Source organism: Crotalus tigris, unplaced genomic scaffold, assembly GCF_016545835.1.
Source record: "Crotalus tigris isolate CLP2741 ecotype Arizona unplaced genomic scaffold, ASM1654583v1 scf7180000018371.15429387391:27106975, whole genome shotgun sequence".
NCBI lineage: Eukaryota > Metazoa > Chordata > Lepidosauria > Squamata > Viperidae > Crotalus > Crotalus tigris.
In genome coordinates this window covers 9341078-9366668 of record NW_024096970.1, presented here as the reverse complement: position 1 = coordinate 9366668, position 25591 = coordinate 9341078, and the positions used below count along the sequence as shown (strand labels likewise).

Below are 25591 nucleotides of genomic sequence, written 5' to 3'. Positions count from 1 at the left end.
CATTGCTGGCAAGGCAAAGGCAGTAAACAGTGGGCAGCAAATTGGGGAGCAAAATGTCATATTAAAATAAATTTGTAGGTTGGATAGTAGTTTAGCCCTGGGGGAAGGAAAGGGGGTTATGTCCCGGAGCCTTTGCAAACGGCTCGGGCGTTTGCAGGCAGTCCCGGGCAGGTGCAAAGCTGCCCTGGGACCAGACAGGCTGTCGCCAGCGCCGTGCGCATGCGCGGGTGCTGGCGCGGGAAAAAGTAACCCATTGACCCGGGAGTTGCCTATATAAGAGGCTGCGAGGCGTTTGGGCGAGGCTGAAGCCATCTTCCTGTAAGCTGAACGCTGAATAAAAGAAACTGAGAACTCCAGCTGCTTCTCGTGTCTGTTTTCCCGCCAAGGACGCAACAATTATCAAATTTGCAGATTGCACAGGCCTTGGAAAAGTGACTAATACTTTCAAAAAGAAAGAGGAAATTCAAAATGATTTAGGCTTGAAAAGTGACCCAATGTGAATGAATGTATGCCTGGCTTGGGAAAAGAGAGGGGAACAATGGCAGTTTGGAGGAAAAAGGATTACTCAGCCCCTGAGAAAGAGGAAAGGATGAAAAAGAAACTCCAAAGAATCCCACGTTGATTTTGCTTGGGGTAAATTGTAGAAAGAGTAACTTTGACAGACTCTGTTACTTTACTCTTCAACAAAGAACATTCCTAAAATCGCCACAGCTTACTTAAAATCCCTTGCCCACCTTGAAGGGCTGAGAGTTAAAATGAACAGGGTGAAAAACAAGAAACACTGGATGGAAACTAAACAAGGAGAGAAGCAAGGAGAAATTTCCTGATAGTGTGAACAATTAACTAATGGAACGACTAGCCCCCAGAAGTTGTGAGTGCTCCATCAGTGGAAGCTTTTAAGATGAGACTGGAGAGCCGCTTGTCTGGAATGATATGGGTCTCCTGCTTGTGCAGGGGTTGGACTAGAAGATCTCCAAGATCCCTTCTAACTCTGTTATTCTGTTATTATGTTTATACTTTGTATAAAGTCCTGGATATAAGGGTAAAAAAACGAAAAGCACAAATATAAGATAAGAAAGACCTCGTTTTGTCATAGGTTATATGCAAAGGAACTGAGTATTCTAGTAATCAGAAGTTCAATATGAGTGAATACGGTGATTTGACTGCTAAAAATGTTATTTTTGGATTTATTAACTAGAGTGCTCAGTACAGCTCACAGAAATAATTGCCCCACTCTACACTCCCTTGATCACTTCTGAATTGGAATTCTATTCCTTGACATTCTCCAGCAGGATGACTGTAGAGTCCAAATGGATGGGTTCTATGACGGCCTTCCTGCCTGGCAGACTGGGTAAAAACTTCGGCCACACCCCTTCCTTTGGGCGTGACCCCAGTTTTGACTCAGTCTCGAAGCCTGGTACAAGTGCGAGAGGCAGCTCTCAGAACCAAACGAATTTAAACTCAAAGAAAACAGAAAAAAGGAATCCCCTCTCCTTCCCTTTGCAAGAGAAACTTCCTGGCAACGATTAGAACTGAGAGAGGCAGCCAGGATCGGCGGACTCGTGAGTGGGGCTAGCTGGGGAGGCTCGGAACGGGCCGGATCGCTCGCCTTTTCTTCCGGCCCGCCGAGCAGCTGTTGGGCGCGGGGGATCTCACCGGGTTGCGCGTAGCCCCCCGGGCCCTCCCAACAGCTGAGCAGCCTGGCCGAGGGAGCTGAGCGCCGCTCGGTGCGAAACAGCTGAGCCGCGCGGGAGGCGGCAAACCAGGTCGCCGCTCGGCTGCGATCAGCTGAGCGGCGCGATAGACAACGCGGCAAGAGCAAAGCCGGCGCTGAATTTCCTTCTATCCAGAGGAAAGGCGCAGCCCCCTCATGACTAGAGGAGTCTTCCTGATTGCAAAAATCAGGATCCGCCATTGTTTTTGAACCTCGTGGATATCCGGGCTTCCATTGGGAGGCGTGGCTTCTTCCCCATTCGCCATTTTGGAAATTGATCTTCCCGCCGGTTCCCCTTGGGGGCGGGGCCATCACCCGGACTCCATTTTCCGGCAAACAAAGGGTTTTTTCCCTTGCAAGGATCTGAGGTTACCCAAGGAAATTGAGACAGAGGAAGGAAGAGGGAAAGCAAAAAGAACCGTTTCCGATCGTGGTCTGTTGCCACAGCCACAGACTGGGGGAGAGAGAGAGAGATATAAACTGCACCTTGTCTGGACTAGGTGAGGAGGTGAGGAGGAATATTTTTCCCTGACTGTTCCTATAGTGGCCTTTAGTCACTGCCTGGCAGGATCTTCTGTCCAAAGAATCCTGTCTGTCCGGCCATTGTTTGTATAGGCAGAGGAGGGCACAGTCCCAAGCATCTGCCTCTGATCTGCGTACCTCATTCCCCCATCCCAGGCATTTCCTACTCGGGGTGTCTGGCACAATGGCAGACAATGTCTCGTATTCAGTCACACAGGTCCCTCAATTGTCCCCCCCACAGCAGCAGCGAAAACGCAGATCCTCTGAATCAGAGGTGGGGGGGAAGAAGAAAGCTAAAACAAAGCACCTTACTCAGAAGGGACAGTCTAAAACGGCTGAGCGAGAGGCTTTGAGGAGACATTTGGCTTTAGAAAGACAAATTAGCAGGGCACAGAGAACCAATGCCAATGGGACAAATTGGGTTTCCCCTGTCCCAGTGGCGGCACCCAGCACAGAACCTACTGCCGAGGAAGTGCTCAAGACTTGGTCTCCTCCTGGGGAAACTGAACAGTTAGATTCCTCCAATCCCTCCTCACCAGCTTCTTCTCCCTCACCTGACCACACTCCAGCGCCTCACCCCAGCGACAAAGCGCAGGAGAACATATGGTCGGCACAATTTCAGGCATTCATGCAGGATGCATTCTCCCAATTCATGGCTTCCAAAGGGCAAGTGGCCTTTCACACACCCCGGAAGGGACGAGCTAGGCCACCCCCTACCAACATCTCTGAATCTTCCTCTCAACTAGGAGAGGGTGACTCAGTAGATCTTGACATGTCAGACATGCCCCTATCGGAGGACGAGGAAACCGCACATGAGCAGGAGACGAGCTCTGGCCTCTTTAACCCAGCGCTCCTAAAATCACTCCTGATAAAGGCAGTTTCCACAGTCAGCCTAACATCAGTACAGGATGAGAGGCCATCGACAAGCAAGGAGGCCAACCCTCTATTTGCCCAAAAGGTCCCACAGGACAAGTACATTCCATGTGCGGAGGTCTTCATGACCACGCTGGAGGAACAATGGTCCTCACTTGCAAGCCCGCCGGCACCTAACAGCGCGGAGAGGAAGCTTTTCAACCTATCTCCCTCCTTCTCTAACATGTTAGAGGTTGACATTTCCATAGTCTAGGCAACATAATTCTGGCCACCAAGGTCCAAAAAGGACATTGACAAACGGAAGTGAGTTTAGAGGAAAGCTACCAAAGTGTCAAGAAGAGTGGAAACAGTTGAAAGGACTGTGTAGAACAGTGGTTCTCAACCTGTGGGTCGGGACCCCATTTGGGGTCGAACAACCATTTCATGGGGGTCACCAAACAAGGCTGTCCGCCATCTTTTCCCCCTTTCCTTTGGCCACGCCCCTGGCACCTGGTGATGTATAAGTGGTTGGGGGTCACCACAACATGGGGAACTGTATTATGGGGTCGTGGCATTAGAAAGGTTGAGAACCACTGGTGTAGAAGAACTGCAGAAGAGAATACTGAGATGGAATATCATAGCAGACTTCAGACCTAAAGTTGTCATTTAGAAGTGGGAATGGGCTTGTTCTGTGACCCCAGAGAAAGCAGGAGAAAAACCAGAGGGAAATAAATTCAGATTAAATAATAGGAGGAATTTTGGTGTAGTGCAGGGGCCTTCAAACTTGGCCGCTTTAAGACTTGTGGATTTCAATTCCCAGAATTCTTTTGGATTTCAATTCCCAGAATTCCTCAGCCAGCCATGCTGGCTGAGGAATTCTGGGAGTTGAAGTCCAGAAGTCTTAAAGCGGCCAAGTTTGGAGACCCCTGGTGTAGTGGCTAAGGCACAGGTTGGCAACCTGCGGCTCCGGAGCCGCATGCTGCACCAGTTGAGTAATTCTCGACTTACGACCGTTGAGTAGTCCTCGACTTACGACCGGTTGGGGGTCGTGGCATTAAAAAGGTTGAGAACCACTGTGTTAAACCAATGGTAAATTTACTCAATGTCTTCCATCTTTCTTTATGTAACAAACTTTTACATTCCCTTAATTATCTTACATGCCCTTTCCTGAATTTCTTCCAATTCCAAGTTTGAGCAGTACAGAACAAAATGGAGCAATTTATTCCATGCTTAGGGAGTCTGCACTTCTGTTGGTACCAGTTAAAGTTGTATTTGCTTCTTCCATTAGTTTATCATATTGCTGACTCATACCCAATTTGTACCAACTCCTATTGACAAGTCAAGCATCTTCTACCCTTTTATAGCTATTCCCCAAGCAGAATATTTTGTGTGTCCATGTTGTCATCTTCAACTTATTTCTTGAACGTAGCAGAACTCATTTCAATTTCATTTCTGTTTGTATGAGGTAACTGCGACCACGCTCAATTCTGTGATTTTCTGATAAACATTCTCTCTATCTCTTCTTTCAAGCTACAATAAAAACTTTGAAGAATACTGATTTTGTGATATCCCACTTAGCATCTCCTTCCAGTTTTAATGAGGAACTACTGAGGAGTACTTGTGGAATATAATTTTTGAATGAACTGTTTATCCACTTAGCTACTGTGCTGTACCATCTCTAGCCCTTATTTAGCTGCTTTGCTAAACAGAATAGGACTGGATATTTTGTCAAATGCTCTAATGTGAAAAAAGTAAATAAAAGGCCCTTTTTGAAGACAATCTCTTTTATGGCTGTAGTAAAGGCAGCTACAAGGTTGTTGCATCTGGGCAGCCCCTTTACAATTTTCATTGTGTTTGCTCTACATTCCAGAGAAGCTAAGAGTGTTGCAGTTGCTCCCATCTATTCTGCTGCCTGAGCTGCCATTGCCAAAGAAAATAAGGAAATCACCACTTTGGCTGACTTTCTTTTGTTGTTCTCTTTGGCAGCTGTTTTTGTCTGCACTTGTAAGAGGGGAAAGGTGGGGGAGGTAGACACACTGATTAAAACCACAGGGAGGGAAGATGGAGAGCAATGTTTTTGCTGGGGGTTTAGGCAAGGGGAAACGAAGTATTGCTGCAGGAATAAGTGGGCAAGAGTTCATTGTCTACTTGAGCCAAGTGTTTTTCAGATAGGTTGAACAGATTGGCTGGGTGAGGATTGTAGGAGTTGAAATCTCAAACATCCCCGGAGGTTATCAGGTTGGGAAGCTGTGGTACATGCTAGAACCTGTTTTTCTAAACTGGATTCATCAGGTGGAATTGGAAATCAGCACTGACCATCGAACAGGGTCACATATAGTTGTATAAATCAGGAAACCTATATCAGAGCTGTACATTGTCAGGTTGCAGGCAGGGTGGCTTCTATAATTAGATCCTCATTCATATTCTAACTGGCAGTTTAGATTTTTTTTTCTTGATCATCTCTCTTTTTAAAAGTGCTTTGAGGCAACTGCAAAGATCCAAAACCTTTATGAAAATGCTGAAAGTAGCATTGTGCCATTGTGGTGCAAACTCCCTTTCATATTTACATGCAACTTCATGAAATGTGCAGCTTCTGTTGTGTCAGTATGGCTCTGCTTTTGACCTCTCCCCAGTATATATTATGTTGTTCAACTTTAATGGCCATGAAGTAGAATACAGTGAGAGCCATCACTTCCAACAAAAATGTAAGGTATAAATTGTACAAATCTGTAACTCTGGGTTGTATGTGTGTGAGAGAGAGAGAGGGAGGGAGGGAGGGAGGGAGGGAGGGAGGGAGGGAGGGAGGGAGACCGAGAGAACAAAATGCTTTCTTCTGACCGTTCCTGGATTTACAGGTAGTTATTGTCATTGGATGATCCATCATGCAATGGCCACAATATTAATCTAGGATTAGGGACATGAAGGTTCAAACTGCCATTCAGTTAGGAAACTCACTGGGTGACTTTGAGTAAATTATGCCACTCAATTTAATTACCTACCAGGAGTTATGATGCTAATTGTATGCAGAATGATGGGAGATTATATAATTGAGTAGGTTTGTTTTCCTTCCCCCACCCATTTTTCTTAATTGTATAGTTCTCTTATTATGACTTACCCCTGTTAGTAAGGTAATATTGCTTTGATGTTTCTTCCAGTAAAAGCTTATATTCTACCATAAACTGGCAAAAAAGATACTATACAGATAGTTCTTGACTTACAACAGTTCATTTAGTGACCGTTCAAAGTTACAGCAGCACTGAAAAAAGTGACATATGACCATCTTTCCTGTTACGACCCATGATCATGTGATCATAATTCAGATGTTTGACAACTGGTTCATATTTATGACCATTGCTGTGTCCCAAGGTCATGTGATCAACTTTTGCAACCTTCTGACAAGCAGAGTCAGATTAGTTCCCTTTTTTCTTGGCTTTTATATTATTTATTTTAGTTATTCCTTAATCAGGCAAGGATTCTCCTTTGCGATCCAATGTTATTTCCTTAATAAATGTGGCTTCTAAGTTCCTGTTAAGCCACTTGATTACATTTGTATTTTCAACTATTGTTCATATAACTCGGGCTTGATTTAGACTGCACCATCAAACTTCTGTCAATATTAGACTGTTTATGTTCTTGTTTTAATTCAAAATAAAGAAAGACCCAGGACCTCTAATTTTCCTGAAAAAGCCTTTTATAGATTTTTTTTAAAAAGAAGGATTTTGTATAAGGATGAGTAGGCAGATTTTGATTTAGTTTGGATTTCCCCAAGGTCTTATATTTTGGGTTGATATGATAATTTATGGAATGAACAGAAAAATAGCCCTGAGAGATCAGGCTGAGGCCCAAATTAGTCAGTATATTTTTTCTACCAAACCAAATGCTTCTCTCAGGGAGGAGATGGGGACATATCCTTTTGAGGAATCCTTGGTGCTCTCTGAGCTTGGTTGTTTTCTTGAAGCCATTTCATTACTAGAATCAGGTGCTGGTGATGTTACCTAGAATGAAATGTCTGCAAGAAAGCTCAGAAAGTACCAAAGATCCCTCATTTCAACCCTGAGCCATTGGTACTTTCTGAACTTGGTTGTTTTCTTGCAGACATTTCATTACCCAAACTAGGTAACAAAAGCACCTAATTTTGGTAATGAAATGGCTACAAGAAAACAACCAAGCTCAGAGAGCACCAAGGATTCCTTCAAGAGATATCACTTGATAGACCTGCCATCCATGAATTGATTCAATCCTCTTTTAAAGCCATCCACACCTTGCTGAAGTTCTTTCTTTAGTCTGTTCTAAATCTTCTCCCAACTGGCTGTAGTTTTGAGAAAGAGGGAAAAAGCCCTATCTTCCAGCCACTACCTTTTTTCAGCATTTTCCCCAGCGCTATTATATCCTTTTTTTTTTTTTAAAAAAAAATGGCAACCAGAACTGTATCCCATACTCCCCATGCAGATGCACTGCAGATATGTCATGGACACTTTTATTTTCCATCCCTTTCCTAATGATCACTAGCATAGAATTTGCCTCTTTCACTGCTGCCACACATTGAATCAACATCTTCACTAAAGTGTTTACTATCATTTCAATAATTTTTAATTATAGGCAGCTCAGGTAAATTATAACACTGCAACATTATTAATTTTCATCAACTCTAAGGAAACCATTTTTAAACTATTGCAGAATGTTCAAAATGAATGGGATTTATTCCCAGGGCTTCTTGGCAGGACTTCTCCAGCCTATTTCTCCAACTTACAGCATTCCTAGTCAGCATGCCAGAGTCAGCGTTTAATGTGCCTGAGCACATCAGCTAGAGAAAGACTTATATATTCATACAAATATAGCTCAATTCATAGGAGTTAAGAATACAACTCCTGTTCCTCATTGATAGCTTGATGCTGTGTTTTGGAGATAAAAAACAGAGCAGTTTCTATTTTCCCCTTTCACAAGATGTTGATTGGCAAAGGAGGTCTCTTAGAAAGGACCCAAGTCATATCCCTTTTTTGAATTTTAAGAACTAGAGGGATTGTTTTCTAGAGACAGTATGTTTGAAAGCCAATAATCATATATTTCTCATCCTTAAGGTAAGTGATTAAATAGTGGGGGAATTTTGGATAAGATGAGGCATTTTTCCCCCCTCAAGAGAGCCCCTCTTAGTGTTTTTAAGTGAATTGCATCAGCGGATATGTAAACAAAGCACCAACCCAAGTCACATTATTAATTTTGCAATTAAAAAAGCTCTCCTTTGGCAACAGCTTCCTCTTCCACTGGACTAGGAGATGAAAAGTTGGATGGCAGAGGAAAAAAAGGCTGCTCCCCCACTTTTTTTGTAAACTAAGGCAATGTTGTCCTTGAAAAAAGGGCTCCTTTCTGCTGTTCTGTGGGAACATTCTTATGGAAACAATGGCTAAACCAAACTATGCCAGATTTTTTTAAAAAAAATTCTTTGGATTTACCAGGATAATATTCTAAATTAGCCTCTCCCATTTATTCCCAGGGCTTCTTGGCAGGACTTCTCCAGCCTATTTCTCCAACTTACAGCATTCCTAGTCAGCATGCCAGAGTCAGCGTTTAATGTGCCTGAGCACATCAGCTAGAGAAAGACTTATATATTCATACAAATATAGCTCAATTCATAGGAGTTAAGAATACAACTCCTGTTCCTCATTGATAGCTTGATGCTGTGTTTTGGAGATAAAAAACAGAGCAGTTTCTATTTTCCCCTTTCACAAGATGTTGATTGGCAAAGGAGGTCTCTTAGAAAGGACCCAAGTCATATCCCTTTTTTGAATTTTAAGAACTAGAGGGATTGTTTTCTAGAGACAGTATGCATTCTGAAAGCCAATAATCATATATTTCTCATCCTTAAGGTAAGTGATTAAATAGTGGGGGAATTTTGGATAAGATGAGACATGCATTTTTCCCCCCTCAAGAGAGCCCCTCTTAGTGTTTTTAAGTGAATTGCATCAGCGGATATGTAAACAAAGCACCAACATACCAAAAGAAAACAACTGCACTAAGGATTAAAACAAAGCCTCTGGAGTATCTGTACTTGATGCAATTAAAAAAGCTCTCCTTTGGCAACAGCTTCCTCTTCCACTGGACTAGGAGATGAAAAGTTGGATGGCAGAGGAAAAAAAGGCTGCTCCCCCACTTTTTTTGTGCAGGGTCTGGCCCACCCTGCCACTAAGGCAATGTTGTCCTTGAAAAAAGGGCTCCTTTCTGCTGTTCTGTGGGAACATTCTTATGGAAACAATGGCTAAACCAAACTATGCCAGATTTTTTTAAAAAAAATTCTTTGGATTTACCAGGATAATATTCTAAATTAGCCTCTCCCATTTTGCCTCTTTTCAAATTCGTTGGGTCCCAACATTTATTAAGCCAAGCAAGAATGGTTAATGGTTAAAAAAAATGGATGCTGTACTCCAACACATCTATTTTCTATTCCTTTATACTGGCTGCAGATCCAAGGCAAAAACTGACCCCAATACAGAGTGTGGTTATAAAAAAATGGTAAACACTTTTTGGGGATTGGGGTTGGGATGTTATTGCTTTTTGTATTGGTGTTTTATTCTTGTAAGCCACCTAGAGTCATTGAGAGTGAGTTGGGCACTGTATAAATTTTCTTAAATAAATAAATAAAATTAATTTGCGATTCTGCACTTCTTGTTATAAAAAAAATAATCCCAAAATGGCATACTGAATTTAGGGATAAAGCAAAATAAAAACAGTGTAAATAAGTAAAAAAAAAGTCCATTGAAGTAGAATGGTTAGAGAAAGCTGCAGTTGCAAAAAAACAACAACAACCCAGCAACATAAAAACTGGGTTTTTAAAGAGATGCCTATAATTGGACTTTGAAGAAACAGGATAAAAAGAACATTTTGTGCTTTGATGTTGAAGAAGATTCTTCACAAACAGTTGATAGCGAGGCAAAGAAACAAATAGATCATCAAAACAAATCAAGTTCTCACTTGAAGTCCAAAAGACCAGGTTCAAATTGCCATACTTTGGACACATTATGTGAAAACGTAACTCTCTGGAGAAGTGTACAATATTGGGAAAGATGGAAGAAAAGAGATAAAGAAAATAACAGTAGGAAGGTTTATAGGCTCAATTACAGTAGGGAGGGATATATTTTGGAAGACCTGAAGAACCAAGTTGGAGGCAAATCATCCTGGAGAAAATCTCCCTATGTAGTTGCTAAGAACTGACTCCAACCCACAGCACGTAATCAGTCAATGTAACAAAACATCACATTTGTGTTGGATTAAAGCAGAAGGGTGGTCATTCAATAACACAGGTGTCACCATAGAGAAGGTCTGGCTCCACATCAAGCAGCATACAAAACCATTCGCTCAGACAGCAGGATCTCATGAAAAGGTTATACATAAACAGAAACATGCTTAGGTGATTTGTGATCTCTGTGGTGTGTGTCTCTGTATTTATGTGTGTCAAAACAGGCAAGATGGTAGTTGTGACATCGTATTTGAAGTCCTGCTCCTTTGATATGGGCATCAATATCTCAGACATGTGTCAAACAATGGACCTTCAGTCATGATGCTACATGGATCCACAACATTGTCTTGCATGTATTGACCTTCCCTTCCCATTGACACTATTGAATTGAAGATATATGAAGAGTAAACATACTACTAATTTACTACAAATGTTATTTACATCTATCAGATTTAGTTGAGATATTATCTTGACCTTTCTATTTCTTTGCTCTGGCCTAGTTTCTTTCTAAAGGGAAGCGTTATCTCTTTTTATTAATGTAAAGAAATGCAGAGGTTAGAATAACTTAATATGTTATTTATAGTCTGTATATACAGGTGAGCTAATAGAAGTTTATTTGGACTGTATCATTTCAATTTGCAAATAAGAATTCCAATAATAATTAACCTCCTCCCTAGCTGTAGGGGCATCACTAAAAAAGAGAAGATTCAGTCTTGGTATCAAGATGTTCTTTATTTAAAGTCAAATACAATGTCATAAATCCAGATAAAAGGGCTGGGCTTATTTGTATATACTGCAATCATTTGGTGAAATACTTAATTCAAATGGCCTACCTTCGCAGAGTACATTTATTTTTAAGTACAATTATAAAACATCCTTTTTTAAAATGCTGTCAGTCAAATGGTACTTATTTCCTAATCAAGCACCATTTAAAAATTTGGAGAAATTGTTGGAAAAAATATGGCACAGTAAAATAAAGTAACTGTTCTGTTTTGCTGCAGTTCACAGCCACCACATAAGCTTGCAAAATGTTTTTTTAATCTGTGAGAGTACAACTCTCTTTGACACCCTTGTGTACAATAGTCCTGAAAATGCACTAATTTGCTTAATTTGCTCACTTTGAAGTATTTATTCCACGCGGGGGGGGGTCATGTTTTAGTGATTCAACCTGGGAATAATGCTGCAATCTCTGCAGACCTGTTAGTACCCTGTCATTGAATTAGCCCTTGATGATATGGGGTGGGATGGGGGTCTGGCAAAAGGATGGTTAATTAATAAAGGAAATTCCAAGACTGAAAAATCATTTATCTGGACCTGATGTTCAGTTGCTCAAGTAACTACGCAGAAATGTTGTGCTAACAGATATCCTTTAGATCAGGGATTCTCCAATCCCCACTCTGGGGACTGGCATTGGTTTGCAGCATGCCAGAAACTGGGCCATGCAAACAAGTGAAGCCCCATCCATGGGATGCAGGCAGCATGCAAAACCATGCCCACTTTGGTCCCCCCAAAAACCTCTCTCCACTGAGCTAGTCCCTGGTGCCCAAAAGGTTGGGGGTCACTGCTTTAAACACTATTTCTTGCCCAGAATATAGCTTTCCTCAACCTGATGTCTTCTTGAGATGTTGGACTAACTCCCTACCAGCATGGCTGTTGGCTGCATGGCTGAGGGATTCCAGGTGTTGACGTTCAATGCATCTGGATGGCACCAATTTTGGGAAGGCTATCTTAGAATCATCTTGTGTTGTTCCTTCTTTGCAATCTGCAGATCACACTTTTTTGCTACCATGCATTCTGGAACCTGTAAACCCATCAGTAGCCTTGGCTTCTAAAGTCCAGGTGGCTTTAGTGTTCCCATTTAATTGTTGGCTCCTATGCTCTATCCTTCAGAAGAGACTGCAGGAAGCAACCTAGGAAAACATATTCCTGAAACAGCATTTTATATAAAGAAAATACAATGCAATGTCCTAAGTTTCCTAAACAAACATCTTTTTCCCCCACAGTATATATCTTGTGTGATGTTTTCGGTTATTATGATCAAAATATGATCATAGTAATTGGCACAGTGGTTGGAATGCAGTATTGTACTACCTACAGCCAGGAGTTTGATCCTGACGGGTTCAAGGTTGACTCAGCTTTCCATCTTTCTGGGGTTGGTAAAATGGGGACCCAGATTGTTGGGGCAATATGCTGATGTTGTAAACTGCTGAGAGAGTGCTGTAAAGCACTATTGAGTAGTATATAAGTCTAAGTGCTATTACTATTGCTATATATTGACAAGTGCTATTACTATTGTTATATATTGACCAATATAACAGCAAACACTATACAGGACACATTCTGTGTCAAAATAAAAGAAATTATGTCAAGAAAGGTGTGAAAGTCTCAAATTTAGGTTCAGATAAAGTGTCCTCTTCCTTATATCTTTGTTGACCAGAAGATCTCCATGCTCAAGCTTAATCATTGCCCATTTTCTTGATGATGCATCAGAGACGGTTTATGATAGCTTCCAGCCTATTAGGAAGCTTTCCAAAGACCCATCTTTAACAATACTGTAATTGTTTGGGGATACTGCTTAGCAATCCTTTCATACTCTCTATATAAATATATTTTGTACCCTAGTGCCCTCCTAATGTTTTGGACTATAAATCCGCTTGCCTAATGGCAAAACATTTTGGAGTTCAAAACTCATAAGAGTACCTATTTGGGATAGGTTACTCTATAACATTCCAGATTTTAGATTTGTTCCCCCCATAACTAAAGTATTCTTACTCAACTTAGAGCTTTGGGTCAGATATTTTTAAATAAACTAATGACTATTTATAAAAAGATGGAGACCTCTCTCTGAATATTTCTCAGAAAATTTTAGATAAAAGAAAATGTGATGCTGATCCACTTGGGTATTTATTTTCAGATGTAACCTTCTACTTTAACCAGTTCCAAGTTTGTATCTTTTCCAGAAGCTCTGTAAGGTAGATCAGTGGAGACATATATAGCTAAGCCAAGCTTATATCAAACACAATTTGTTACAGTATGTTGTTTTAGCTTCTCTTAATAATGTAGCCTATCCCCAAGAAAGAAAGAAGAACTTATTTGGATCTGATTTATTTTATGATTTGAAAGCATTGTTGTTGGTGATAAATCATTTATTTTTTCCAATATGCTTTGAGACAGATAAACCACGGTATTCTTCTCTCATTTCTCCTGGGCGCTGCTGAAAACAAACTAAAGATGACTAAAGAGAGTCATAATTGTGGTGCTTAACTGCAGAGGAACTGAAACAAATAATGACATAGTTTTATGTATAAAATAAGATAGCCAGAGGAAAGATTCAAATCAAATCTTTCTAATTTATAACCCTGCTGTTGATTGCAGTTTCAGAGAGTGTGCTGATTTTATTGACTCTGGCCTCTTGTTTCTTATGAAGTGGGTCTGTGTTTGTGTGTTTGGAAAGAGGGAGAGAGGCGAAGAGGACAATTTTAAAATTTTATTTTTAATTAGAAATAGCTAGCTGCTCGTAATGATTGTCAGGGCTAACTTCCTAGTGATAAATCTGTATTAAATAAAATGATTCCTTTCAAACACAGCAGGACCTACCACCTAAATAAACAAATAAGGCTTAAAATACTGCAGTTCCTCTTCCTTTAATATATAGCTATTTGAAGAGCTAGTGCTTTTACTAATTCCTATAAAAGACACAATTGTGAAGAATGGAACTAGCAAAACACACAGTGTGGAGGAATACTGTGGCCAGGCAAGACCCAGGCAATTTTGCCTATTTTTTCCATCAACAATTCGTCAAAGGCTTTGGGAGAATCTATAAAAAAAAATTAAGGCAGAAGATCTACCTTATTCTTCATCTTGTAGGCTTATCAAAAATGAATGTGCTCATGGGGTCTTTCAACCCTGATTCTATGTGAAACACAATTTTGTACAAGAAGTAACTCAGGAATTTTACCCACAACATTAAAAATGCTGGCTTTGCTAGATTTTTTTTTGTTTTGATTTCTACCTGTCAGGATAACCTTGTGGGTTCTAGATAAAATGGCATTATTTCTTTATCAAAGACTTTGCTGCATAAGCTTGGTTGATAGCCATGGGCTATCAACCTTCACCTCCTTTTCTTGTCCTACTGACTTAGTGAAGTGGAGCGGAGAATTGTCCCTTCTTCATGCATGAAAGGTCACAAAAGCAGTCAGCCTCCTCCTCCTTCTGTCAGTGATTTACAAATGTGGTGTGTATGTGTAAGGAGCTTATGCTCTATCCTTTAATTCTAGCTCTAGTGTTAACATGGCCTTTTAAGAGAGAATTGGCAAGTGTTTTAAAACTGATGAAAGAGACATTGAAGAAAGTTGGCATTATTATGACTTTCCTAGATTTATTTTGTTGTGCCTTTCTTCTTCCAAGAGCAATCATTTTACATTATTTTTCCAAAGGAGGGATTCCAAAATATGGTACTTCTATAATCCTATTTTCATTGTCAAAATTGGGAACACTTCTGTTATTCATACATACATACATACATATTCAAATTCATATATAGTACATACATACATAAACATATACATTCATAGATGCTGTCATTGATGGAAGGTAAATGGAAGGAAGACTCCATCAGGATAATCTATTAGGAAATATTGGATATTGTTTATAGCAGCATTAGGGATGAATTGTTCTGAATAAACGCAAATATATATGTCTCAGGATAATGCTGAGGATCCAATCTGGGTTGGTCACCTAGACCAGAGGTTTAGGATTCTGAACTTTAGAATCTACCAGCTCCCCTGTGACTATGTAGGACAGATGGGGAGGAAGCTAACCACTAGGTTGCAAAAGTACAAGTGAGTGGTCAGATGAGAACTCATTGGTAGCCTCACATTGCAATGAACAAGGACATACATTCAGTTTCACAGCTACTAAAAATGTTGGCCAGGCAGGTACAAAAATAGCCAGCGAAATGATTGAAGCCTGGGAAGCAGGCCCCTGGTCAATCAACAGGAGTGCTGATTTACCATCAGCTTATCAACTACTTAGGAGCCAAGATTTGGTAGCACAAGGAAGCAAATAGCCAACAATGTAATAACTGGCCATCAACTCCCCAATCAACAATTAAAAAGCCATACACAACCAGGCAGCACATAAATACTATGGATAGAATCTCCCAAAGCACATATTCTGGTGAGAGAGAAATTCCCTGAGGATGGGCTGAAAGCTCAGAAGACTAAAACTTTGATCCTAATGACTGACCCAGATTGGATCCTGCATGAATTGTTTCTTTTCACTAGCATAATTTGTATAATGCTTTAATCAGAGCTTTGCTCATTTTATGTTTAAAATATCTTCACAACTTTAGTTCAAGTATCACTTGAATGGCAAAGTGCACAACTAACAAAAAGAAAAAGTGCTAAAAGTACCTTGAGGAGGGTTGGAAGCAACCTTACAACAACTCCAAGAAGTAAATAATTAGAGGTTTGGCATTAAGAGCAACAGGAAGAAATTAATGCCTGTTGTAGTCATAGATACAAATTTGCTTGATTCTGAAGCCCACTGAAATGATAGATCAGAACTTACTCTGCAAATGTAGATTTTGCAAATGAAGAGTGGAGGCTAGGAGGGAGAAATCATACATAACTTCTATTTCTCAGGATGCCCCTATAAATAAAGAATTAGGGTGATAGGGCTGAGTGTAGCATTTTCTGCAAAATGTCACCAAGCTCCTCTTCAACATTAAATCATCCTGGGCTTAATAATTATTTATTTAAAGTACAGAAATACCTTCATACCTTTCTATACCCTGTGTTACAAATTGGGATGAGTGGAAATTTAAGCCTTTCTCATAAATCTCTTTTTTCAAGGATTCTCCACAAAATAATACCATACTACTAGAGATGCTTCCTAGGTTGTCTAGTTGTGGAGTTCTTAGCCTTTTCCCTCAGGACATCTTCCTTCAGTCTAATTCTAGGAAAATAATTAAAATGATATTTGGATCTTGCTAGCCAAAGCCCAGAGATATAGAACTGAATGTTTGTTTGTTTGCTCCTTCTCTGAGCAATTCTCATTTTTATAAAATGTTGAATGGAAGCCAGCTTCTGGGGAAAGAGAGTTGCTTGATCTAATTACTGATAACACTCACTGATATTCTAAATCTAGCCAGCAAATTGGAAATTTTGTAGGAGTTAAACCAATGCTCCTCATTATTTTTGATTCTTTTCTAGGGGTTAAACCAATGTTCCTCATTATTCTATAATATTCTATTATAAAGGTGCAGCTTAGTTTATGCCAGTTCAGCCTTTATTTGAATGAAATTGCATGGGAAAGTTGTATAAAACATTCTATCTTTTCAGGCATTCATCTGGGGGACACACTCATGCCTTTCCAAAATTAGGTATTCACCAAAGAATGTGCAGGGTGGAACCATTTAGGTTCCTCTTATTATTTAGCTGGAGGTAAAATGTGATGCCATGTTGTTTATTCCTTCAACAATGGATAGGTTTACTAAACAAATCCCATTATTGCTTGCTAGTAAATGCAATTAAAATAATACAATACTGGCCATATTTTTTATAACAAATTCATACTGATGGCTTTACTATCAGGACAAAAAACATCTAATTCATTGCAGCAGTCAGCTTGTCCTTTTGCAGTCTTTTTCTCTGAAGACTACCAGTTTGGACTTGTCCTCGTTAGTAAATCAGCTGCAGGAAAGGCTCCATTATTATGCCATGTCAGATCAGTGAGAAACCAGACTTTGAGATAGCAGACTACTTCACCTCATTTTGTTTAAAAACTGGCAAGCAGAAGGAGAAAAGGAATTCCTCTCTTGAGTCAAACATTCATGTTTGATTCACAACATCAGTGAAATCAGTTGCTGCAAGGTCATTAAACAAAGTGAGATAAAAGTTTAAAATTGCTTTTAAAGCATATTCCTTGGAATATATAAGAAACCTAGAATGGCTGCATCCACAGAACTATGCTTAAACAGATCAGCAAAAAACCTAGTGGTTTAATTCTTCAGTATACTATAACTAACCTTGTTTAACTTGAATCTTATTATATGTGTGGCTTAGCCTCATGTGCAAACCCAGGACTTTGATTAGCCAATGATTCAATGTATTATGTAAACCTAGAAATTTCAATGCTCTAGTTAAGTGTGTTGGCCATACTTAGCCAACACAAAAAGACAGAGAAACAGGATCATAAATACACAACATATGTTTAGGGCAGTTGTTAGCAGAGAAATTCTTGTGTGATTGGGTAGCAGTCTCTAATAAATGGATTTCAAGTATCCTTGTGTACAATGTATCTTCCAAAACCATCTGTTAAAATAATGGGGTATAGATTGCATGTTATCTTTATCATCTTTTTCAATCATCTCAAAACTGAATTCATATTTTGTTTTATGTCATTGTTTATTTAGCTATTGTTTATTCAATAAACCAATTGGTTTGCTTCTCACATTACATTCCAACCATGAACCATTGAACCTATAATCTTACAAAAGATTATAGGTTCAATCATCATGCTAAGCCAAGTAGAAACAAACAATCCTTGGTTGATGTTTGAACTCAGCCTATGAATTAGATCACCATTCAAAATGCTTAGGGATCTTTTCAAAGCCAAAAAATATATAGCATAATGAAAAATGGACATGATTTCTTGGTGATGTTCATTATTGCATGATTAAAAAAGCTATATCTCTTATCTGATTTGTAGCCTTAGCTGTATGATGTGGTTTGAGACAATATGTTTGACTTACTTTGCTACTACCTTGGGCTGAGGGCATAATTCTTCTCTTGCTTTATTCTTTGGTGGAGCTGATGTGACTCCAAAACACTGTTTTTTTTTTTGTTACTGTCTATATTTGAACCAAAGTCCTTGAAAACATGTCAGGAAGAGGTCAAACTCACCCCTTGTTTACTACATAGGTAAATGTGCTTCAGCAGCAACCCTCTGGGAAAGATGCCTTTAATAATATGCTCAGTCAGGCCTAAGCCTGAACCTACTTTAAGCTTTTATCCAGAGCAGCTGAGCTTTAGGGCATATATAGATTATGAAGCTAAATGGACTATATGATTATGCTGGCCAAATTTTGAAAATCCAAATGAAGATTTATATTCCTTCTTTTGTCCTTGAAACCCTTTTCTTTACCTATTCAAGCTGAAATTAAAGCCTAGAAAATCAAGCAGAACCTAGTTACTTAAGTAAACATTTGTAAGGATATGTTCATGGAATAACAGAGGTAGTTTCTGTTTTTGTGTTTCAAGAATCAGCAATAAGTCCAAAACTATGGACAGTAACCAAAATAAAAGCTTTCCTATGTCTACTCAGGTTGCTCTGAACAAATAATTGCCAGAACAGAGTGTGATTCAATAAACCAATTGGTTTGCTTCTCACATTACATTCCAACCATGAACCATTGAACCTATAATCTTACAAAAGATTATAGGTTCAATCATCATGCTAAGCCAAGTAGAAACAAACAATCCTTGGTTGATGTTTGAACTCAGCCTATGAATTAGATCACCATTCAAAATGCTTAGGGATCTTTTCAAAGCCAAAAAATATATAGCATAATGAAAAATGGACATGATTTCTTGGTGATGTTCATTATTGCATGATTAAAAAAGCTATATCTCTTATCTGATTTGTAGCCTTAGCTGTATGATGTGGTTTGAGACAATATGTTTGACTTACTTTGCTACTACCTTGGGCTGAGGGCATAATTCTTCTCTTGCTTTATTCTTTGGTGGAGCTGATGTGACTCCAAAACACTGTTTTTTTTTTTGTTACTGTCTATATTTGAACCAAAGTCCTTGAAAACATGTCAGGAAGAGGTCAAACTCACCCCTTGTTTACTACATAGGTAAATGTGCTTCAGCAGCAACCCTCTGGGAAAGATGCCTTTAATAATATGCTCAGTCAGGCCTAAGCCTGAACCTACTTTAAGCTTTTATCCAGAGCAGCTGAGCTTTAGGGCATATATAGATTATGAAGCTAAATGGACTATATGATTATGCTGGCCAAATTTTGAAAATCCAAATGAAGATTTATATTCCTTCTTTTGTCCTTGAAACCCTTTTCTTTACCTATTCAAGCTGAAATTAAAGCCTAGAAAATCAAGCAGAACCTAGTTACTTAAGTAAACATTTGTAAGGATATGTTCATGGAATAACAGAGGTAGTTTCTGTTTTTGTGTTTCAAGAATCAGCAATAAGTCCAAAACTATGGACAGTAACCAAAATAAAAGCTTTCCTATGTCTACTCAGGTTGCTCTGAACAAATAATTGCCAGAACAGAGTGTGCTTCTTTTAAAGCAGCCAGTTCATCCTAATGGTTTAATTTTTGACCTGGCCATCGAACAAGTCAGAAAACCTGTTGTGTCTTCCAGAATCTAAGAGCCTACCATCCACAGCAAAAAATATAATATCCCCTTTGCTGTCTTCTTCTCTTGCAGCTTGGATCATGGGGAGCAGTAAAAGTAAACCCAAAGACCCTAGCCAACGGAGACGCAGTTTGGACTCCACAGAAAATATACATGGCAGCTGCTCTACCTCTCAAACGCCCAGCAAGACCACCATTCCAGAAACTCATCGTACTCCTAGTCGGTTATTTGGAAATACAGCTACAGAACCAAAGCTCTTTGGGGGATCAAATACATCAGATATGGTCACTTCTCCTCAGCGCTGTGGCACTTTAGCTGGTCAGTATGTTTTCTGTCACAGGAGAACTTTTAATCTAGAACTATTTTGGTCATCTGAAATATACTTCCTTTATGTCTAAAACTGTGGATTACCGGTTAGAGTTAAGAGGATGCAGTGATCAAAAGTTAAATTAACGTGATTTGCTTTATTAGGGCTGTGGTTGGATTGTATCATGTAAAACAAGATTACATCATAGAAAAAAGCAAAATGCTCTTCCTTGGCAGCTCCAACTGAAATGTTGTGGCAAACTCCACCTCTCTGCCCAGATTTTTTGTTTTGGTGGAAATGTCTTCTGAACAGATGCCAGCATGGGCAGAGGACAATTGAAACCAGTGAAGCAGCTGTTTTGATGTAGTGCATTGGATCTACTATTGTGTCTAGAAGAAGAAAGTTTTTCATTTTGTGGAACTGCATCAAAGGGTTTCTTTGTTAATGGCTGAATGAATGTGAAGTGCACTTTCAAGACTTCCCCATGGTTTCGTCAATTAACCCAGTTTCTAGGCTTTTATGGAATAGTAAATTATAAATTACGCACAGAGGCTGGATAGGTATTACATAATGACTGCATTAGCACAATTCACTGAGATATTAAGTAGCCAAGATACTGATTTAATATATTTATGAGGTCAACCTCCACATTCAATGTGTTGTACAAATATAGCCAACCACATGTTTTTAACTTTTGTGTTTGCAGAAGCTATTCTTTTGAATTTCCAATAATACAACGATCCAAACTCAAAATAAGTAGGAATTTCCTAACCAGGATAGCTGTTAAGCACATCTCCCAGAGTTGAAAGTACTGAATTATTAGAGCTTTATGAGCAAAGATTAGACAGCCATTTGTCTGGGATGGTCTTGCCCTGGGCAAGGAGCTGGCCTAGAAGACCTTCAAGGTCCTTTTCAATCCTACGATTCTATACCAGAAACTCATCGTACTCCTAGTCGGTTATTTGGAAATACAGCTACAGAACCAAAGCTCTTTGGGGGATCAAATACATCAGATATGGTCACTTCTCCTCAGCGCTGTGGCACTTTAGCTGGTCAGTATGTTTTCTGTCACAGGAGAACTTTTAATCTAGAACTATTTTGGTCATCTGAAATATACTTCCTTTATGTCTAAAACTGTGGATTACCGGTTAGAGTTAAGAGGATGCAGTGATCAAAAGTTAAATTAACGTGATTTGCTTTATTAGGGCTGTGGTTGGATTGTATCATGTAAAACAAGATTACATCATAGAAAAAAGCAAAATGCTCTTCCTTGGCAGCTCCAACTGAAATGTTGTGGCAAACTCCACCTCTCTGCCCAGATTTTTTGTTTTGGTGGAAATGTCTTCTGAACAGATGCCAGCATGGGCAGAGGACAATTGAAACCAGTGAAGCAGCTGTTTTGATGTAGTGCATTGGATCTACTATTGTGTCTAGAAGAAGAAAGTTTTTCATTTTGTGGAACTGCATCAAAGGGTTTCTTTGTTAATGGCTGAATGAATGTGAAGTGCACTTTCAAGACTTCCCCATGGTTTCGTCAATTAACCCAGTTTCTAGGCTTTTATGGAATAGTAAATTATAAATTACGCACAGAGGCTGGATAGGTATTACATAATGACTGCATTAGCACAATTCACTGAGATATTAAGTAGCCAAGATACTGATTTAATATATTTATGAGGTCAACCTCCACATTCAATGTGTTGTACAAATATAGCCAACCACATGTTTTTAACTTTTGTGTTTGCAGAAGCTATTCTTTTGAATTTCCAATAATACAACGATCCAAACTCAAAATAAGTAGGAATTTCCTAACCAGGATAGCTGTTAAGCACATCTCCCAGAGTTGAAAGTACTGAATTATTAGAGCTTTATGAGCAAAGATTAGACAGCCATTTGTCTGGGATGGTCTTGCCCTGGGCAAGGAGCTGGCCTAGAAGACCTTCAAGGTCCTTTTCAATCCTACGATTCTATACATGAAATAGTAAAGATACCAAAATTGCAATGTTTAATTATTATTGAATAATGACTACATTAAAAGGAGAAGCAGAATACTCCATTGCTTATGAATATTAGTATCTAGAAAAGGAAGATGGTCAAATACACAGAAATGGTTCCTACACAGATAGAACTTAATCTACAGAGTTCCTTTCAAAAAAGATTCACTAAATATGCTTTCATAATGCAATAACAATGCTGATTAATTTCTTGTGGACTGGTGTTCATTGTGTGAATATATTGTTCCAGGTGGAGTCACAACATTTGTGGCCCTCTATGATTATGAGTCACGGACAGAATCAGATCTTTCTTTCAAAAAAGGAGAACGTCTCCAAATCCTCAATAACACGTAAGTACTTTTTGTCACTATAAGAACTTTTGTATTTGGTATAGGTGTTGAGCCAGTTTTCTCTACTAAAATGCTACAGTGATTCAAATATAAAGCTTCTCTCTAATATATTATGTAGAAACCACTTATTGTAATCTGCAGCATGGGTATTAAAAAGAACTCTAAGCAATTTTCAAGTCCATTGGAATCGGTTATCTTTGTAATAGACCTTGATGAGTTAAATTTTGTTATCCAGCTTAAATTCATCTGAAATTCAGCAACTGAAGAATTTTTTTTAAAAATGATGGACTCTCTATATATCGTCTGGTGCTGCTAAACCGAGGTCCACAACCCCCGGGCCATGGCTCACTACCAGGCCGCTGCCTGTTTGAAACTGGGCTGCACGTACAAAGCTCTACTCACACGAGCGGAGGTGCTTGAGTGGAGGGCGCTTGTGCTCATACATGGAGCTCCACTCATGTGAGCGGACGGCGTTCATGCAAATTGGGCTTCACGTGTAAGCACTCTTTGCTTGCGCAAGTGGAGCTTCACAAGTGAAACTCCCTTGGCCCGAGTGGAGGACACATGTGCCTGCCACTTGTACCAAGTGTGTCTGCCACTCATACGCCCACACATATATACCAGGCTGGGCCACCAAGGTGAAAAAGTTGGGGACCGCTATGCTAAACTGCAACTTTAGTCTTCCCAGTCCAGGATGAGAGATGCTGAGAATTATAATTATGGATGATTTTGAAAGATACAGGTTGTCCACCCCAATTTATGCTAATAGAAATTTTAACACAGAAAATAGCATTCTAAGGAGTATTCTGTCTAGACATATTTTTTAAAAAATAGCAAATGTAGTCAAATTAAGAGAATGGGGCACTACCATATGCTTCTCCGATTTGGTGTACTATAAAGCGTGCGGGAACTGTCAGGCTCTATCCAAACATTTCATCTCCCTGAAACATATCGGAATTTCTGCTTGAAGCCTTCTTCCTTTCTTTCTTACAGTTATTTTGAACAACAAGAGACATTTATGAAAGTCTGCGGGTTAATTAATTTCCTTTTTCTTCTTCTCTCTTATAAAGAGAGCATTGTAGCAAATGTTATACTTCTCTGTATAAAGTTCTGTATAAAGTTCTGTGTAGCAAATGTTATACTTCTCTGTATAAAGTTCTTTCCACAATGTCCACCTTGAGAGTTACTAGGATTTTAGTTAATAGCCAAAACGTATCCAGACTGGATGTTTGGTTTGTTATTGTATGAAGATGATTAAGAGCACTAAATAAAGAAAAAATGGAGCTAAAGAATGGGGGAGAACTATGATAGGCAGTGAGATCTCATTTAGTGAACCGCTTTAAGCAAAAATTGGCCAGATATTTAGTGGGAATGCTTTAATCTAGATTAGCACGCTGAATGGAAGAATATTGGATGAGATGGCCTATATGCCCTCTCCAACTTTACAATTCTGTGATTCTACAATTTTGAATCAGATTTTGTTATACTATGTCAATATAAGAGTCTCCTGAGCTAAGCAGATTTGAATGTCTGTATTCTCCATTTCATAACCACCAAATCAGTCTCACAAAATTCTTTTAACCTTTAGATTCACTATTATTTTGAAACTGTGTAATACTACATTATCAATGGTTCCTAAAGATGCAACCCTAAGGAGCCCTTTTCAGATCCATTAAGGGAGGGGGATATCAAAATGGAGATTTTGCAAGGCAGGATGAGCTATGGCATTAAATCTAGCTTATGGCCTCTATATTATGGACCAAACACTTAATCTTGCTTACTCCTCATAGATCATAGATAGGAACCCATAATTGGGTCTGGCTCTTTCGTTGTGGAGATTAACCTGGGTAAGATCCATTTTTCAGCCAGAGGCATAGTACCCAACGTGGCCATTAGGGAAAAACTTTCATTGAAACACTACAACATGGGCTCAGAATTAAAGTCAGTCCTTCTATCAGTAGTGGCAAAGTATTTGGAGAGGCCCTGAATGATATCTTGAGACTGAGGGCTAAAAAGGAGCTTTATCTCTCACCTGCAAAACTGAGAAATACTCTCAAGTATTGGTTATCAGAAGACTGCTTCAAGGGGAGAGACATGGCCTTCTTACTATATCTAACTCACTATAGATACTAGGATGAGGGAACATGAGACAGGGTTCACTTCCTAAATTTTGTAGAGCACAAAGTCTGGGTGGGAAAAAAAAGCAAAAGATAGGATACATTTATTTGAAGTGTACGGAGTATGGCTCACCCTGAGAATATTCCAGACTTGTCAGCATCCCAACACAGAGTCTCCCAGTGGAGCACCAGACCTTCTAACCAAATCATCCACATGGATCCCACAATTGTACTCCTAGAGACAAAGTTTGAATACCACATGAATTAGGATATGATATTGAATTCATACAGACCATCTTAGTCAATACGTCTTCCAGCTGAGCATCAGAAGTAGCTCTTAGCCTTAATCACATCATCTAGCCAGATTCCATCAGTATGAACCTGGACCCAAATTTTATGTCTTTCAACAGGGCCAGGAAACAATTGTTTCTTCCTTTGGCTACAAATGCAATATCTAGCTAAAGAAAGAATGACACAAACTAAATGTTAGATGTGCCATCAAGATCTGCATGAGAAGAGTCTCAGACAGTCTTGTAGTATCTATAAAACAGCCCATCATGGACTGCAAAGCTTCAACAACTATAGTCTCCAGGGGAATCAAGACCTGAATCAGGCTAGGTTAAGTAATCTAGAATAAGCCTATTCCATGGAGAATAGGAAGAAGTACAACCACTTCAAACTCTTGGACATAATGCATCACCCCTCCCTGCAGGACATCTGTAGTGTTGCCAAAGGACCTCAGTAAGTTGTCCTTTATTAGACAAATACATTGGATTCTTATATCTCAGTTGAAGCATCAGGGAGCAGTCTTCTCCTATTTTGAGATGTCCTGGCTCTACTATAAAAAACCAATATATTGGACTTAACACAATGATCCACTTTGTACCACAGAGACAGGTCAGCCAGCCCAACTATCTCCACACCTGCAAAAGAAAAAAAAGGAAAAATATATAGTAAGCCCATCAATATTGTCATCCAGTTGCAAATAAACATTGTTTCACTGTCATACTCTCCTACTTTTATGAAATGTTTTTTTTTCTGGATTGTCACTGTGAAATTGGGATGAAGGTGTCTCTTCCTGAAGAAAGCAATTTTAAAACATTCTAGATCAGCATTGAAAGT

General features: G+C 39.3%; 1 protein-coding gene and 1 long non-coding RNA gene across 9 annotated transcripts in view; one reads left to right on the top strand and one right to left on the bottom strand.

Moving 5' to 3' along the window:
• The window catches only part of SRC (SRC proto-oncogene, non-receptor tyrosine kinase), a 93754-nt gene that overhangs the window by 35732 nt on the left and 32431 nt on the right, over positions 1-25591 (top strand). For 5 of the 7 annotated variants that reach the window (XM_039351341.1, XM_039351344.1, XM_039351340.1 and 2 more), the window contains exons 2-4: positions 19774-19985; positions 21027-21060; positions 22253-22352. In XM_039351341.1, the coding sequence (XP_039207275.1) occupies positions 19782-19985; positions 21027-21060; positions 22253-22352 (338 nt within the window). In that variant the 5' untranslated portion in view covers positions 19774-19781. Of the gene's footprint in view, positions 1-19773; positions 20020-21026; positions 21061-22252; positions 22353-25591 lie in introns of all 7 variants that reach the window. The other 2 variants (XM_039351343.1, XM_039351346.1) reach the window with 1 other exon arrangement.
• LOC120311634 lies at positions 12540-25365 on the bottom strand. 2 transcript variants are annotated; one of them, XR_005557683.1, is made up of 4 exons: positions 25337-25365; positions 24603-24704; positions 15891-15971; positions 12540-14943 (listed from the first exon to the last, which is right to left on the bottom strand). It is a non-coding gene; the product is annotated as an uncharacterized LOC120311634 (long non-coding RNA). The 2 variants fall into 2 exon arrangements; XR_005557682.1 differs by having other exon boundaries at positions 12540-15971.